Source organism: Leucoraja erinacea, chromosome 1 (assembly GCF_028641065.1).
Source record: "Leucoraja erinacea ecotype New England chromosome 1, Leri_hhj_1, whole genome shotgun sequence".
Lineage (NCBI taxonomy): Eukaryota > Metazoa > Chordata > Chondrichthyes > Rajiformes > Rajidae > Leucoraja > Leucoraja erinaceus.
Genome location: NC_073377.1, coordinates 141,598,471 through 141,613,923, shown reverse-complemented (window position 1 = coordinate 141,613,923; position 15,453 = coordinate 141,598,471). Strand labels below are relative to the sequence as shown.

The window sequence follows — 15,453 nt, the reverse complement described above, 5'->3', positions numbered from 1 at the left end:
CTGAAATCAAAATGTCAATACCCAGCCGGAATCTTTAGTAAAAGGTCCTGATTTAAATGAGGGAACCAAGTGTAATACAATAGACCATAATTCAATGAGATCATGGCTGATCATCCCCAATCAGTACCCGGTTCCAGCCTTCTCCCCATATCCCTTGACTTTAAGAGCTCTATCTAAAGGGCCTTTAAGTGCTCTATCTAAAGGGCCTGTCCCACTGCACAAGGTAATTCAAGAGCTCTCCCGAGTTTAAAAAAAAAACTGGTGGGAAGTACATAGAATGTACGGAGCGGGCATGTCGGAGCTCGAGACGTCTCTTAGCGGCTCGTAACGCTAGCGGCACGTACTCGGGAAACGCGGTATGCTCGTGAAGATTTTTCACGTTGAAAAATGTTCACGAGAGCCCCGAGTACCTACGAGCGGCTATTACCGTATTTCTCCGAGTTCGAATCAGGGGAAACTCGGGAGAACTCTTGAATTAGCTCGTACAGTGGGACAGACCCTTAACTCTCTCTTGAAAGTATCCAGAGAACCGGCCTCCACCACCCTCTGAGGCAGAGAATTCCACAGACTCACAACTCTCTGTGTGAATAAGTTTTTCCTCATCTCCGTTCTAAATTATTCTTAAACTATGGCCCCTGGTTCTGGACTCCCTCAACATCGGGAACAAGTTTCCTTGCGTGTCCAAACCCTTAATAATCTTATATGTTTCAATATGATGCCCTCTCATCCTTCTAAACTCCAGAGTATACAAGCCCAGTCGCTCCATTCAACTTTTACTGAGGATACAAAGCTAGATATCAGCGCGGGATGCGAGAAGAAGCATGGAAGTAAGTCCTCATAAGGGATATAAACCCTTGTGTTTTCCACTATGTCTTTCCGATGAGTGCTTAGCACGCAACAAAAGCTTTTCACTGCACCTTGGTACACGTGACAATAAACTAAACTAAACTAAAATAAAACCAGCTAAATAAATATAATGAAATGAATGGAAATGTTTTCTTTTTTTAATGGTTGGCTCAAAATAAGCAAGATAATGGCCCTCTACCAAACGTCATCTCTGACGACAAACAGTCACCGCAAATTACTGGATGAGTGCAACATTCTCACACACGGGAGACTTCTCAAAGTGAAAGAAGACATTGATGATGCGAATTAACTATTATTTTCAATGAGCCAAAGCACCATTGATTGATTGATGAAGAGAGAATTGGAGGAGCAAGATCTGAAAGTGATGATCTACAGAATATCAGCAATCTCTGTTCTCTTACATGTTCCTGAGACCTGGATCATTTACCTCAAGAGACTGGGAAGGTAACACCAACTTTATCTCAACAAAATCCTCTAAAATCTCTGGAATGCTAAATGAACTAATGTGGCTTAACAAACAATCAATAACTTTTCCTTCACAGTTAATAGTTTAGGTTTTTTTTTTGCATGCTTTTTTTTTAACGACAGGAATATTCTGGATAACACACTGAGTTTTATATATGGCATATAATATTTTTTAAACATGCTCAGAGGCAGAAGAATACTTACCTGCCATGGATGAGGGATCTCAGGGAGAGGTATCTGAGGTGGAGCAGGAACGCTGCATGGCAAATTGTGCTTCTGCATAGAGTTTTTTATTTGACAATCTGGAACAAAATATACGGATTAGCAGGAAAGAAGGCAACATTTATAGATGCCGATAAAGTCCAATCAATAAACATATACCCACTACAATGTTGGAGAAAAAACAAAGTTATCTTCAGCCCTACTTCAGATACAGAACTGTGTAGTGAAGTGTAGGCCTGTTACATTAGCCTACAACCAAGCGGTCACTTTAAGGGCCTGTCCCACTTGGCGATTTTTTTCGGTGACTGCCGGCATCATATCAGGGTCGCCAAAAGAATTAGAACATTTCAAAATCAGGTGGCGATAAAATAAATGTTGCGGCACTTTGTTGCGGAAACACTGCGCGTCAATACGTCATCACACTGCGTCACGCCGCATCAAGCCGCGATTTTTTTGGTGGCCTATACGTCAGTCAATGATGCCGGCAGTCGCCAAAAAAATCACCAGGCTCTCTACTGCAATAGCTGCGACTTACTTCATAGAAAAATAGAAACATAGAAATTAGGTGCAGGAGTAGGCCATTCGGCCCTTCGAGCCTGCACCGCCATTCAATATGATCATGGCTGATCATCCAACTCAGTATCCCGTACCTGCCTTCCTCCATACCCCCTGATCCCCTTAGCCACAAGGGCCACATCTAACTCCCTCTTAAATATAGCTATCTGAACTGGCCTCAACTACCCTCTGTGGCAGAGAGTTCCAGAGATTCACCACTCTCTGTGTGAAAAAAGTTCTTCTCATCTCGGTTTTAAAGGATTTCCCCTTTATCCTTAAGCGTGACCCCTTGTCCTGGACTTCCCTAACATCGGGAACAATCTTCCTGCATCTAGCCTGTCCAACCCCTTAAGAATTTTGTAAGTTTCTATAAGATCCCCTCTCATCTTCTAAATTCTAGAGAGTATTCAAGGCCCTGTTTCCACCAAACTTTCCACCACCACGCACAAGAAGCGACAAGCAGCATCTACAGTTCTTTCTTACACAACCTACAAACCTGTACGGTTTTGGAGTGTGGGAGGAAACCAAAGATCTCAGAGCAAATTTTGAAATAATTTTCAGGAACTGGTCATCACCAGTAAAACCTTTATTTAGACAATAGACAATAGGTGTAGGAGTAGACTATTTGGCCCTTTGAGCCAGCACCGCCATTCAATGTGATCACAGCTGATCATCCACAACCAGTATCCCGTTTCTGCCTTCTCCCCATATCCCTCGACTCCGCTACCTTTAAGAGCTCTATCTAACTCTCTCGTGAAAGTATCCAGAGAACTGGCCTTCACTGCCCTCTGAGGCAGAGAATTCCACAGAATCATAACTCTCTGTGTGAAAAAGTATTTCCTCATCTCCGTTCTAAATGGCCTAAATCCCTTATTCTTAAACTGTTGCCCTTGGTTCTGGACTCCCCCAACATCGGGAACATGTTTCATGCCTCTACCGTCTCCAAACCCTTAATCATCTTATGTTTCAATAAGATATCCTCTCATCCTTCTAAGTTCCAGAGTTTACAAGCCCAGCCATTCCATTCTATCCATTCTATGTCCATTCTATCAACATATGACAGTCCCGCCATCCCGGGAATTAGCCTTGTGAACCTACGCTGTACTCCCTCAATATCAAGAATGTCCTTCCTCAAATTTGGAGAACAAAATTGAACACAATACTCCAGGTGTGGTCTCACGAGGGCCCTGTACAATATATTATTAATTCCTGAATACCATCGGCAAGATTATGGTGAGAAAGCTACTTGAACCATTATTTAGTTTCTGCTGAAGGTTCTACACTGTGCTATTTAGACAGGGAGTCTAGGACTTGATCAGTGCGATCTGGGATTATGGGGCAAAGGCTGGAAAATGGAGTTGAGAGGGAAAGATAGATCGCCAATGATTGAATGGCGGGGTAGACTTGATGGGCCAAATGGCCTAATTCTGCTGCTCTAACATGAAATAATGACTTAGACTACAAAGATGAAGGGCCAGCGGCCGTGGGTATGGGAGAGTGTTGAAGTAGTGTGGGTGGGTAAATTCAGTGCAGTGCATTTTCTAAATAATACACAGTCAGCCTTTGTGCTCTGGTACCAGAGAACATGAATGTTCATGGCGGTTGAAAGTGTGCCAACCAGGCAGACTATGTTTGGGATGGTGCTGAATTTCTTGGGAATTGTAGGCACTGCACTCGTTCGGGAAGGTATAGGGCCATCCCAAAGACATACAGGTTTGTATGTTCCTTGGCTGGGTATAATTGTGAATTGTCACTAGTATGTGTCTGGGGATCTCTGGTCGGCACGGACTCAGAGGGCTGAAGGGCCTATTTCCACTCTGTATCCACAAATGAGAGCTATAGTCATACAGCAATAGAAAAGGGTGCTTTGGCCCAACTTGTCCATCCTGCCCAAGATGCCCCATCTAAGTTGATTGCATTTACTGACCCTCATCACTCCAGGCCTCTATGACCTCCTCCGGCAGATAATTCCATTCAGGTGGAAAAAATACCCCTCAGGTTCCTATTAAATCTTTCCCTCTCATCTTAAACGTATGTCCTCTGGTTCTTGATTTCCCTACTCAAAGCAAAGACTTTGCGCATTTACCCAATCTGTTGCCCTCATGATTTTATACATTTCTATCAGATCACACCTCAGCCTCCTGCACTCTAAGGAATAAAGTCCTAGCCTACCCAACCCCTCCTTATAGCTCAGGCCCACGGCCCCTGGCAACATCCTTATAAATCTTCTCCGTGCCATTTCCAGCTGAATTACATCCTTCCTGCAGCGGGTGACCAAAACTGAACGCAATACTCCAAAGGTACACAAAAATGCTGGAGAAACTCAGCGGGTGCAGCAGCATCTATGGAGCGAAGGAAATAGGCAACGTTTCGGGCACGGCATTTCCTTCCATTGCTACGCAGACGATACCCAACTCTATCTCCCCCTGAAGCCCAAAAACCAATCTAATCTGTTTAACCTTACCTACTGCCTCGAGGATATAAAGTGTTGGATGGCCCAGAACTTCCTCCAACTAAACGAGAGTAAATCTGAGGTCATCCTTCTCGGCCCCTCAGACTCAATCAAAATGATAGCAGGCAGCCTTGGAAGCCTTACCCCACTACTCAAACCTCATGTCAAAAACCTTGGCGTGATATTTGACTCAGCACTGAAATTTGACAACAAGTCAATGCCGTGGTAAAAGCTAGCTTCTTTCAGCTTCGGACGATAGCTAAAATAAAACAATTCCTCCAGTTTGATGACCTGGAAAAGATCATCCACACATTTATCTCCTCCCGCCTAGATTACTGCAACTCCCTTTACACTGGCATCAGCCAATCTTCCCTGTCCCACTTGCAACTGGTCCAAAACGCCGCAGCGAGACTCCTGACGGGCACCCGAAAAAGGGACCACATCACCCCGATCCTGGCCTCTCTCCACTGGCTCCCTGTGCGGTTCCGTATAAACTTCAAGATCCTCCTCCATGTCTACAAAGCCCTCAATGGCCCCCTCCTACATAAAAAGTCTTCTCACCCACCACTCCACCTCCAGGCCCCTCAGTTCGGCCGACTTGGGGTTGCTGAATATCCCACGGTCTAGGCATAAGCTTAGGGGCGACTGCACCTTTGCGGTTGCAGCCCCTAGACTGTGGAACAGCATCCCCTTTCCCATCAGAATTGCCCCCTCCATCGACTCTTTTAAGTCAAGACTAAAGACTATCTATACTCCCAAGCCTTTCCTGACGTCCTCTGATTGAGGGCTACATGTATATATGTATGTAGTTTGTTTTGTTGTGCTATTCTTATAACAAACGTAAAGCACTTTGGCCAACGAGAGTTGTTTTTTAAATGTGCTATATAAATAAATGTGACTTGACTTGACTAGGGTTGCCAACTGTGCCGTATTAGCTGGGACATCCCGTATATTGGGCTCAATTGGTTTGTCCCATACGGGACCGCCCTTGTCCCGTATTTGACTGCCACTAGCAGCTGCTCCTCAACTTACGATGGGGTCACGTTCCGATAAACCCATCGTAAATCGAAAATATCGTAAGTCGAAAATGCATTTAATACTCCTAACCCACGATCACCAGAGTGTTCAGGGTTGAACCGCCAGGCGCGTGTGGGTTTTCATTCTCCGGGTTAGTTTCCTCCCTCTCTCTCCTCTTCAGTCCTCTGCCTCTTGGAGTGTTTTTAATTTCCACGTTTTAATTATGAAGTCTCTTTGGCGTCTCTCCACCGCCCGCCTCGCCCCGACCCACCCCCACTCCCACCACCGCCCCTGTTCGGTCAGAGTGCTCACCAATTCCCTGAACACCGACGCCCCTTAAATCTCCCTGCTGGAGTGAACACATGGTGCATTGTCACAGCAGGTAGCAGCTCTGAGATTTTATCAACCGGCTCATCAGATCTGTTGCCGTTCAATGTCCATCTTGCCTCCTGCACGATTCCTCACAAGTCCCTCCCTCGTCGCTTCCTCCCACGGAAAGGCTGACACGGTTCACTTCATCCCGGGTGAGCACCGTACCCACACTGCGGCAGCGCGCCACCTTTTGTCACTTATTTTGTCACCTTTTGTCACTTATTTGGGAGTGAGAATGTTGGCAACCCTACATGGAAGCAATGTGTTCATTTATGTTCCAGTTCCAATCTCGGCTATAGTTTTGAGCTATTCTGTACAAATTACACAAATTTCAGGGTTTTTTTAAATCATCATGGTTCTTGATGAATTTATAAATCACAGCTAGATTGCCTTATCAACAAAATTACGCATAATATGTAACACCATACCGTGCCTGCAACTGGTTCCCTTCAGAGAGCAGCGACCTGTCCATTATCCCAGGAGAGCGCTATCATTATTCTTTTTATTTTTTTTATTTATTAGAAGCAAGTGTACAAAAATATAACCAGCGGCATATGACATAATACAGTTATTGTACAGCTTCAATTTTGACTTTTAGCTATAGTTAAGAGAAAAGAAGAGAGATGAAGCAAGAGAGAGAAAAGGTGGAATGTGCAAGGATAGAACGCCTAGACTGCCAACATGCACAATCATTATTCAGCAGTGGCTTGTGAAAGGAGCTGCTGAGTCTTGGTCAAGTTTATTTTGAGGACCAGAAGCCTGCAATCTTATAATTCAGTTTCCTAATGTACTTGGATTGATCAGACTGCAATCCTTGGCTAGAATTAAAGCATGGTGAAGCGATTGAAGAGGATATCATTTCTGCTGGAACTAAAAGTGACGTTTTTACAAACTTGCACAGCGGTGTCCATGGATTTGGTTACTATTTTGGCTCCTGGTCTTCAGCCTGTCTGTCTGATGCAAAAGAGGTCTAAGCCTTAAAATAAACTAGCAGCGAACCAGCTAATTTGCTGGGACAGGTATACTCTGGGGATTAAATACATTCCCTGTATTTCTTCAGTCTGAACTCTGCAACTGCTGCACATCCTCACCTGATATCAAAGGTGTGACATTAATAAACGGCAAGCTATCCATTTTCCACTGGACTTGCTATGCTATCCCTGTTAGCTATAGTCCCTACTGAACTTTTTTTTAAATTATAAAAAGGTATTCAATTATTTAAAATAATATTTACAATAAAACAAAACAGAACCCACCACCATAATACAAGACAAACAAATATACTAAATAAAGTACTATACAACATTGTTACACTCCTTGTCAAGGATGCATTCAACCCCTTGCGGTGCCCAGCGGTACTGGAAATCCACCAGGGCGTACGTAGACAGCGCGTAGTCCCTCTCTAACACCACGCGGGTGCGGACGTAACCCAGGAAAAGGGGCAGGCAGCCGGCTCAGGCAGAGCCTTCTTCCACCTGGTGCCGTGACTCGCGAATGGCCAGCTTCCCAACCAGGACATCCTCAGCCCTACCCTCTCCCCTAAGCGTAGGGTGCCCGAAGATGAGGATGGTGGGTGAGAAGTGTAGCCAGAAGGCAAGGAGCAGCCCCTTTACCTCACTGAACATTGGCAGGAATGCTGCTCTCTTCCCACTGAGTAAAAATTAATTTTACCCTGCAGTTTGCTAAAGGGCCTGTCCCACTTAGGCGACAGTTCAGCGGACTGCCTGCGACCTTCAAGCTCGCGGCACTCGCCTGAAAAATCGCGAACTGGAACGGTGACCGTCAGAGTGGAACCCACACAAACACATCACAAAGGCGGGGACCAGGGAAAGCGGGGGAGCACTGCCTGAAATTCACACGGTACAAAGCCAAGGTGATACAGACACACACCATGATTAACAGGAAGGTTAAAGATGGCGTGCACAGTGTACTTTAAAAGAGCGGGGGGGGTGGGGTGGGAGAGAAGATTTGATTAGATTAGCTTCCATTCCGGAAGTGACAGCGCTGTTGAACAGCTGCGGCTCGCCTGCAGTCCATCTGTCTACTTTTTTTGTTGTTTTTTTTGTCTTGTTTTACTTAAATTTTGGTTATTAGGTTGTGTTATGTGTGGGGGGGGGGCTGAAACATGGTTTTCTGTCTCCCTTCGGGGGAATGCGACTCTTTCTGTCGTATCCCCCCTTCTCTACCTCCGTCTGCGCTGAAGCCTAATGGCGGAGCTGGCGGCCTCCAACTGCGACCGACCTCGAGGCTCCGAAGTCAGAGCCAGACAGGACTCACCAACTCGAGGCTGGCCGAATTCAGAACTGTGGCGGCGTTCGGGCGCTCCGGTGAGAGCGGCCTGGCTCGGGGCTGAGACGGCGCTCCGGTGAGGGCGGCCTGGCTCGGGGCTGAGACGGCGCTCCGGTGAGGGCGGCCCAGCGCGGGGCTGAGACGGCGCTCCGGTGAGGGTGGTCCAGCGCGGGGCCGAGACGGCGCTCCGGTGGCTGAGGCGGCGTTCCGGCGGTGGCGACCTGAATCCGGGGCTTGGCCGCGGGCCAGTGGACGACATCGTCGGGAGCTCGCAGGTCACAGGCTGGTGCCTGTTTTCCAGAGCTCCCGCGGCAACAGCTGCGTCCGCTGGACTGGAGGGCGGCAGCTTCGACCACCCCAGGCCGCGGAGCTTGAACCGGCCCGTTTGCGGAGCTCGGTTGAGCCGCGGGACTGACTACCATCACCCGGTGGGGTAACAACATATCGCCTCAGCGCCGAGGGAGAATGAGGAGGGAAGAGACAGTACCTTTAAGACTTTTGCCTCCATCACAGTGAGGAGGTGCCTGGTGAACTCACTATGGTGGATGTTAATTTGTGTTTATTGTGTGTTTTGTTGTTTATTATTATATGTATGGCTGCAGGCAACGACATTTCGTTCAGAACGAAAGGTCTGAATGACAAATAAAGGATCTAATCTAATCTAATGTTGCCTACTGAAGTGGCCATATCTCTCTCATAGACACAAATACCTGGAGTAACTCAGCGGGACAGGCAGCACCTCTGAAGAGAAGGAATGGGAAACGTTTTGGGTCAAGACCCTTCTTCAAACTGAAGAAATGTCTCCACCCGAAACGTCACCCATTCCTTCTCTCCAGCGATGCTGCCTGTCCCCGCTGAGTCACTCCAGGTTTTTATGTCTATCTTTGGTTTAAACCAGCATCTGTAGCTCCTTCCTACATATTTCTCTATAACTGATTCCACCATCTCCTCTGGCAACAGGTTTCAGATATCAACCACACTCTCTGTGCAAATGCCTTAAACATCAAATCCTCTTCAAAACTCCTCTCAATGCATTTCCTGGTGGATGACAGAGCCACCAGAGAGTAATCATCAGGGCACGTGACCTTGTTTGGGCACTGAGATGGTAGTGGTCTTCTTAAAACTCAGACCTGCATAGTGAGAAATAAAAAAGGACTGCAAATGCTCCTGCTAGCTGGTCCCTGCTGGTTCCAAGGACATGGCCAGGGAACTCCTTCTGGCCCAGTCGCTTTCCATCTGTGGTGGGCGACAATATGTATAGATGCAGCTGAGGCTGTAGGGGCAGACAACGTCACTCCAATAACCTGCTTTTCATCCCTGACCTGCCTTGTTTAGTTTATGTTTAGTTTAGTTTAGAGATACAGCGTGGAAACAGGCCCTTCGGCCCACCGAGTCTGCACCGACCAGCGATCCCGGCACATTAACACCACCCTACATGCACTAGGCATAAATTTTACACTTGTACCAAGCCAATTAACCTTCAAATCTGTACGTCTATGGAGCGTGGGAGGAAAACCGAAGACCTCGGAGAAAACCCACGGGGTCGCTGGGAGAACGTACAGACAGCACCCGCAGTCGGGATCGAACCCGGGTCTCCGGCGCTGGAAGCGTTGCCGTTGTTATCAGTGAATCTGTGCAACTTCTCTTTGTGGCCCATTGAGGCGTTAAAGCCAAGCCTCAAGGTTGTCGGTGTGGTTATTTTGGAATTCTAGCTTGGCCCAGAATTATCCCATGGCATCCCTGCTGCCTTTGTGAAGGTCGTATCTTGATGTCCTCACGGTTCGAGATCTTCTTCTTCTTCTTGTGTACGGCGTGCACAGCCTAAGTTTGTAGGCCAACTTGTTCTATTTGATCTTATTTGATTGTGCACGCCGGGTTGATTGGATTCGTCGAAACAGGGCGGACCACGTGAAGGTTGCAATCTCCCACCCCACGGGTCAAGATCATCCAACTGGAATGTACAGAATTGGTCTTCACCAGGGAGTATACCTCACCATTCCTGTTGCGGGACACTCAGATCGATTTCTCTGTCTTGCACTCCTTAACACGTTTACTGATGAAACCCGCAATGGTTGTTGCATACACTTTTCGGTTAGCCGCAGCGACCTTGATTATGGATCAGTCCAGCACTCGTTGCATTTCATCTTCTTCCACAGACCAGCACTGTATGACTTCCCGTACTAGATCATAACATTTTCAGTTTCTGCTTGTGGGCAGAAAGTAGGTGCACATGCAGGTTTGTAGGTTAATTGGCTTCGGTAAATTGTCCCCAGTGTGCAGAATTGGACTATTGTATGGGTAATCACTGGTCGGCACAGACTCGGCGGGCCGAAGGGCCTATTTCCACGCTATATTTCTAAACTAAACTAAAAACAAAAGTTTCCTATCCAATCTCTACCCGGTAATAACCCAGGTGAATGACCAATTCACTCTGTCTTTCCAATCATAGTCATAGAGTGATACAGTGTGGAAACAGGCCCTTCGGCTCAACTTGTCCACACCGGCCAACTTGTCCCAGCTATACTAGTCCAACCTGCCTGCGTTTGGTCCATATCCCTCCAAGCCTATCCTATCCTTGTACGTCTAACTGCTTCTCAAATGTTGGGATAGTCCCAGCCTTAACTACCTCCTCTGGCAGCTTGTTCCATACACCCACCTTGTTATATTCATACACACATGTGTGAAAATGTTACCCCTCAGATTCCTATTGAATCTTTCCCCCTTCACCTTGTATCCTCTGGTCCTCGATTCACCTGCTCTGGGCAGCTGATTTGGGAACCAAATTTGTATACAATCCACCAGCACTGGCACAATCAATGTTGTATCACAATGGTCGTGACCTTATATTCTCAACATGGATGATGAAGGCAAGTGTTCAATCTGCTTTTGCGACTATCTGCATGTGCTGCCACCTATTGCAATTGTTGGGCTTGTAAACAGAGGTCCCTCTGTTCCACAGGGCTCCAATTGATGCAACCATTCATTGTATGTGCCCAACCCATATCAGTCCTTCCAAAAATGCATCACTTTAAGCTTATCATGACTAAATTACATCTACATTCTTACCAACTCATGAATATCTTGCTGTACTCTACATTCCTCTCAATATCAACCAAACCTATTTAGTGTCCTCTGCGGCTTATTAATCATTCCTCCTACATTCATCTGATTTGACCACCTGACTGGACCGGGCAGCCCCCACATGCTGGCAAGGCTAAAGAGGTCCCAAACGTGATGCATCTGAGCTGTTGCACAAACCAGCCCGTTTCTCTGTCTCCCACCTCCAGAACCGGCCATACAACCTGATGACGCAGCAACTTGAAGATAGAATAAGGTCATAAGGAATATGAGTAGAATTAGGCCATTCGGCCCATCAAGTGTACTCCGCCATTCAATCATGGCTGATCTATCTTTCTGTCGTTGAACATTTCGAAATGACCAGCATTCATTTTGAGTGCTTGTATTTTTGCCCTTCGTAAATTTTGATAATACAAAGGTCCAAATTGTGTGGCTGGAAAAGCAGCCACTATTTTGCCAATCACCCTTGCTACCAATCTGATAGATGGTTCACTGATGTCAATGAGGTTGTTGCAAGCCTCAGTTAAGACTGTAGCCTTGTCCTTTGGTAAAGTCACCGACATGTGAACTGAGTCAATAGTGAACCCCAAATAATCCATTATGGTGGAAGGCGTTAGTTTAGATTTAACTGGATGGATGATAAACCCCAGTTTCTCAAACAATTGTTTGGTGGCTGATACAGCTAGTTTGGCTAATTCCAAAGTTTTGCCCACAATTAATATGTCATCTAGATAGGCCATGATCATATGTTTTTGTTTCCGAAGAAACGCTAGGGCTGGTTTCAAAATGTTTGTAAACAGCCTGGGGGCAGAGCTCTATACTGCCAGAGCTGCCCCATCCAGTTGAATTTTACATAACGTCTATGATCAGTCCGTATAGGCACTGAATAGTAAGCATATTTTAAGTCGATGCTAGTCATGAAGTAGCCTTTGCAAATCAATTGTTTGGCAGTAACAAAGGTTTCCATTTTTAAATGAATATATTGCACACATGTATTCAATTTGGTCAAATCTATGATGATGCGACAACCACCATCTTTTTTGTTTTTGGTAAAGATATTAGACACAAATTCCAGAGAATTGTGTTGGGGTTTTTCAATTATCCCCTTTGCGTGAAGTCTCACCAGTTCAGCATGTGCTTCTAATTTTTCTTTTCGTCAATTACGAACGTTCGGTTCGGTACATGCTGAACTGGGGGGCTAATTTTGTGCACAAATTCAATGGTATATCCCTGGATACTGTTTAGGATATAAGTGTCTGTAGTTAATGTACTCCATGCATCCCAAAAGAAGTGTAATCTTCCACCAATATGTGTGTTATCCACACTTCCTATAATTTGTAAGGGACCAGACCTACCTACCTCCATCGTTACCAGTGGAAGGTTTACTTCTTCCTGTGTAGTCTTCTAGGAGGTTGAGGCGCCGGTGTCTGGGTTTGGGTTTGGGTTTGGGGTTTGCGCATTTTCCACGAAGGCCGGTCTGGGCCATGGCCTAGAAAAGACCGCTGTCCTGTATGCCCGGCCTTTGAGCATTCACCAGCTTCTCTTGTTCTGCTGGTGGGTGCATAAGGGTGCTGTCTTTGGCTGTGGGAGGTCCTTGTTGTTGTTGCCTTTATGAGCCCCAGGGTTTTTGCCTCCTCATCGAGCTCCTTAACCTGCTTGGACAGGTTTCCCCCAAATAATAATATTGGTGGCTTTGTGTCTCCAGGTTTGCAGAGGCCTGCAAATTTTGGATTTAAGGCAGGTCAGATGGCACTCTTTCTGATACTATTGATTTCATACTGCGTATTGCAGAATAGTGCCAGTGCATCCTGTTGTTCTTGCGACATTTCCTTCCCATCCACTGTGCGAGCGAATGCTGTGATCCCTGCTCTTAGTACTTTTAGTATTTTCTGGAGCTTGACATCCAGGCTTCTAACTCCTGTTCCGACGTGTTTCCAGATACAATTATTCACGACTGGAACATTCAGGGATACGCAATTTCCTGGTGCCAGTTATTTGGCAGTGGTGTCCATCACAGCCTGTTCCTGTAGTTGCTTGAATGACAGGAAATCAATGCTGGCAGCTAGTTTCTGTTCTAGGTTTCTTCCAGTCTGATCGAGCTGTATGTAGTTGGACACCATGTCCAGTAGATTTTCTCCTTCCTGCACCCCCTGCACACTTGTAGTTTGTTCGGCAAACCCCTCTTCGGGGTCAGCCCAGAATTGACCCCCAGTACTGCCCTTTGACGGGGGAGATGCACTGTGCAGCCCTACGTAAGGTGCTGCTGTGGGTGTTATGTATGACCCACGGTGACTAGACTCCATCTCCCGGAGTCTGTCACGTTGGAGCATCTGCTCCATGAGCCGCTCCATCCGGCTCCAGCGCGCACGCTCGCTGGCACTTCACGGCTCCTCATCAGAGTCAACGGCTCTGTTTGTTTTTTGTTTTGCCTTCCCGCCCGGCCGCGGTGTTGATCTGGCCGGTGCGGGGGCTAAGTCGGGCACAGCTGATCCCATTACGGGTGATTCCTGTGCCGCTGACCGCTGCTGGCTGCCCGCAACTCCGCGGTCCTCCCCCGCCAGCTTTGTCGCAGCTCTAGTTGACTTTTTCGATTTATCCATCATTTCCCCACCTGTGAAACAGTATGGGACCAATAATGACCGCAGAGTAACCACTTACTTGTCGGTCCCGGCTTTTAAACTTGCCCGCTGCGGGGGAACGTCGTTCCACCCCGCCTGTTGTTTTGAAATGCGTGTAGCAATATGGCACGCATGCGTCCTGGCGGGTTCTTCACGTAGTCACTCTCGTGACTCCGAAGTAAAATCAAAGATAAACACAAAATGCTGGAGTAATGCCCCTGTCCCACTTAGGAAGCCTGAACGGAAACCTTTGGAGACTTTGCGCCCCAGCCAAGGTTTCTGGAGGTTGCAGGTGATTGCCAGAGGTTGCAGGTAGTGGAAGCAGGTAGGGAGACTGACAATAACCTCCGGGAACCGCATGGAAACCTTGGGTGGAGCGCAAAGTCTCCAGAGGCTTCCGTTCAGGTTTCCTAAGTGGGACAGGGGCATAACTCAGCGGGACAGGCAGCATCTCTGGAGAGAAAGAAAGGGTGGCGTTTTGGGTCGAGTCCCTTCTTCGGACCCGAAACGTCACCCATTCCTTCTCTCCAGAGATGCTGCCTGGTCCTGCTGAGTTACTCCAGCTTTTTGTGTCTATCTTGGGTTGCAAACCAGAGCTGATTAGCCTGGCAGAAGAGATACCAGCCTCAAAACAGACCAGGCATCTCAGGGAGCTGGTGTGTTGGTGCAGATACTAGATGTTTCTAGATTCCTTTTAACTGATCACACCTATACGACAACGAATTACTGCCTGCCATCACATCTGGATAATCTGAACTGTTCAAATAAAACTTTTGCTTTAATTGAAAGTTTAATTGATTAATTTAATTTAAGACTCTTCAGCAAAAAGGTCAGTTGAAGGAAAGTCGCATTAAACTGCGTGCCAATTTCACCACAAGTAGAATTTGCACAAGTTAGGAGCCTTTACTGTGAAGTGCAGCTGCTTCTCACAAAGTCTTGAAAACTTTGTGTCTCAAAATTAGAGACACGGCTCCCAACAAATCCAGGTCCGCAGCTGGAATGGGAAACCATGGAGAACTATGCAGAGAATACCGTGGCCAGCGAGGTGCCAAATCGATCATAAGATCTGTGAAATGCAATTCAACGTCAAATATAACGGACTTGTTCTGAAATCACTGCAGAGAAGCAGTGAACAGGCGTGTTTTATTCGAGCTGCTCCATGTCACAGCTGGTTAAGCCAGTGTGACAAACACATCCCTTCACTAGCTTGGAGCAAGAGTTCATGAGGGAAAGACAAGAGGCAGGGTCACCCTGCCCTGTTGGCAGAAAACACAAGCTATCTTCGTTCCCAGGCGTATTATTCTACTCTGCATCGCTCCTGTCCATATCTATCAGGAATGGTGTGAAGTGCTGGATGGGAAGAGAAGGAACACAAACAGGAGGAGGGTGGCCAAGACTCAATGGAAATGATCTCAGGCAGACAAGTAAGCAAGCATGATTGGGTGACACAGCAGTGACGCAGCGGTAGAATTGCTGCCTTACAGCAGTGGAGACCCGGGTTCGATCCCGACTAAGGGA

The 15,453-nt window shown here is 46.9% G+C and overlaps 1 protein-coding gene across 5 annotated transcripts in view; it reads right to left on the bottom strand.

The window, feature by feature from the left end:
* Window positions 1–15,453, bottom strand: part of afap1 (actin filament associated protein 1) — a 334,355-nt gene that overhangs the window by 135,252 nt on the left and 183,650 nt on the right. For all 5 annotated transcript variants that reach the window (XM_055644821.1, XM_055644812.1, XM_055644848.1 and 2 more), the window contains exon 3: window positions 1,537–1,634. In XM_055644821.1, the coding sequence (XP_055500796.1) occupies window positions 1,537–1,634 (98 nt within the window). The remainder of the gene's footprint in view (window positions 1–1,536; window positions 1,635–15,453) is intronic.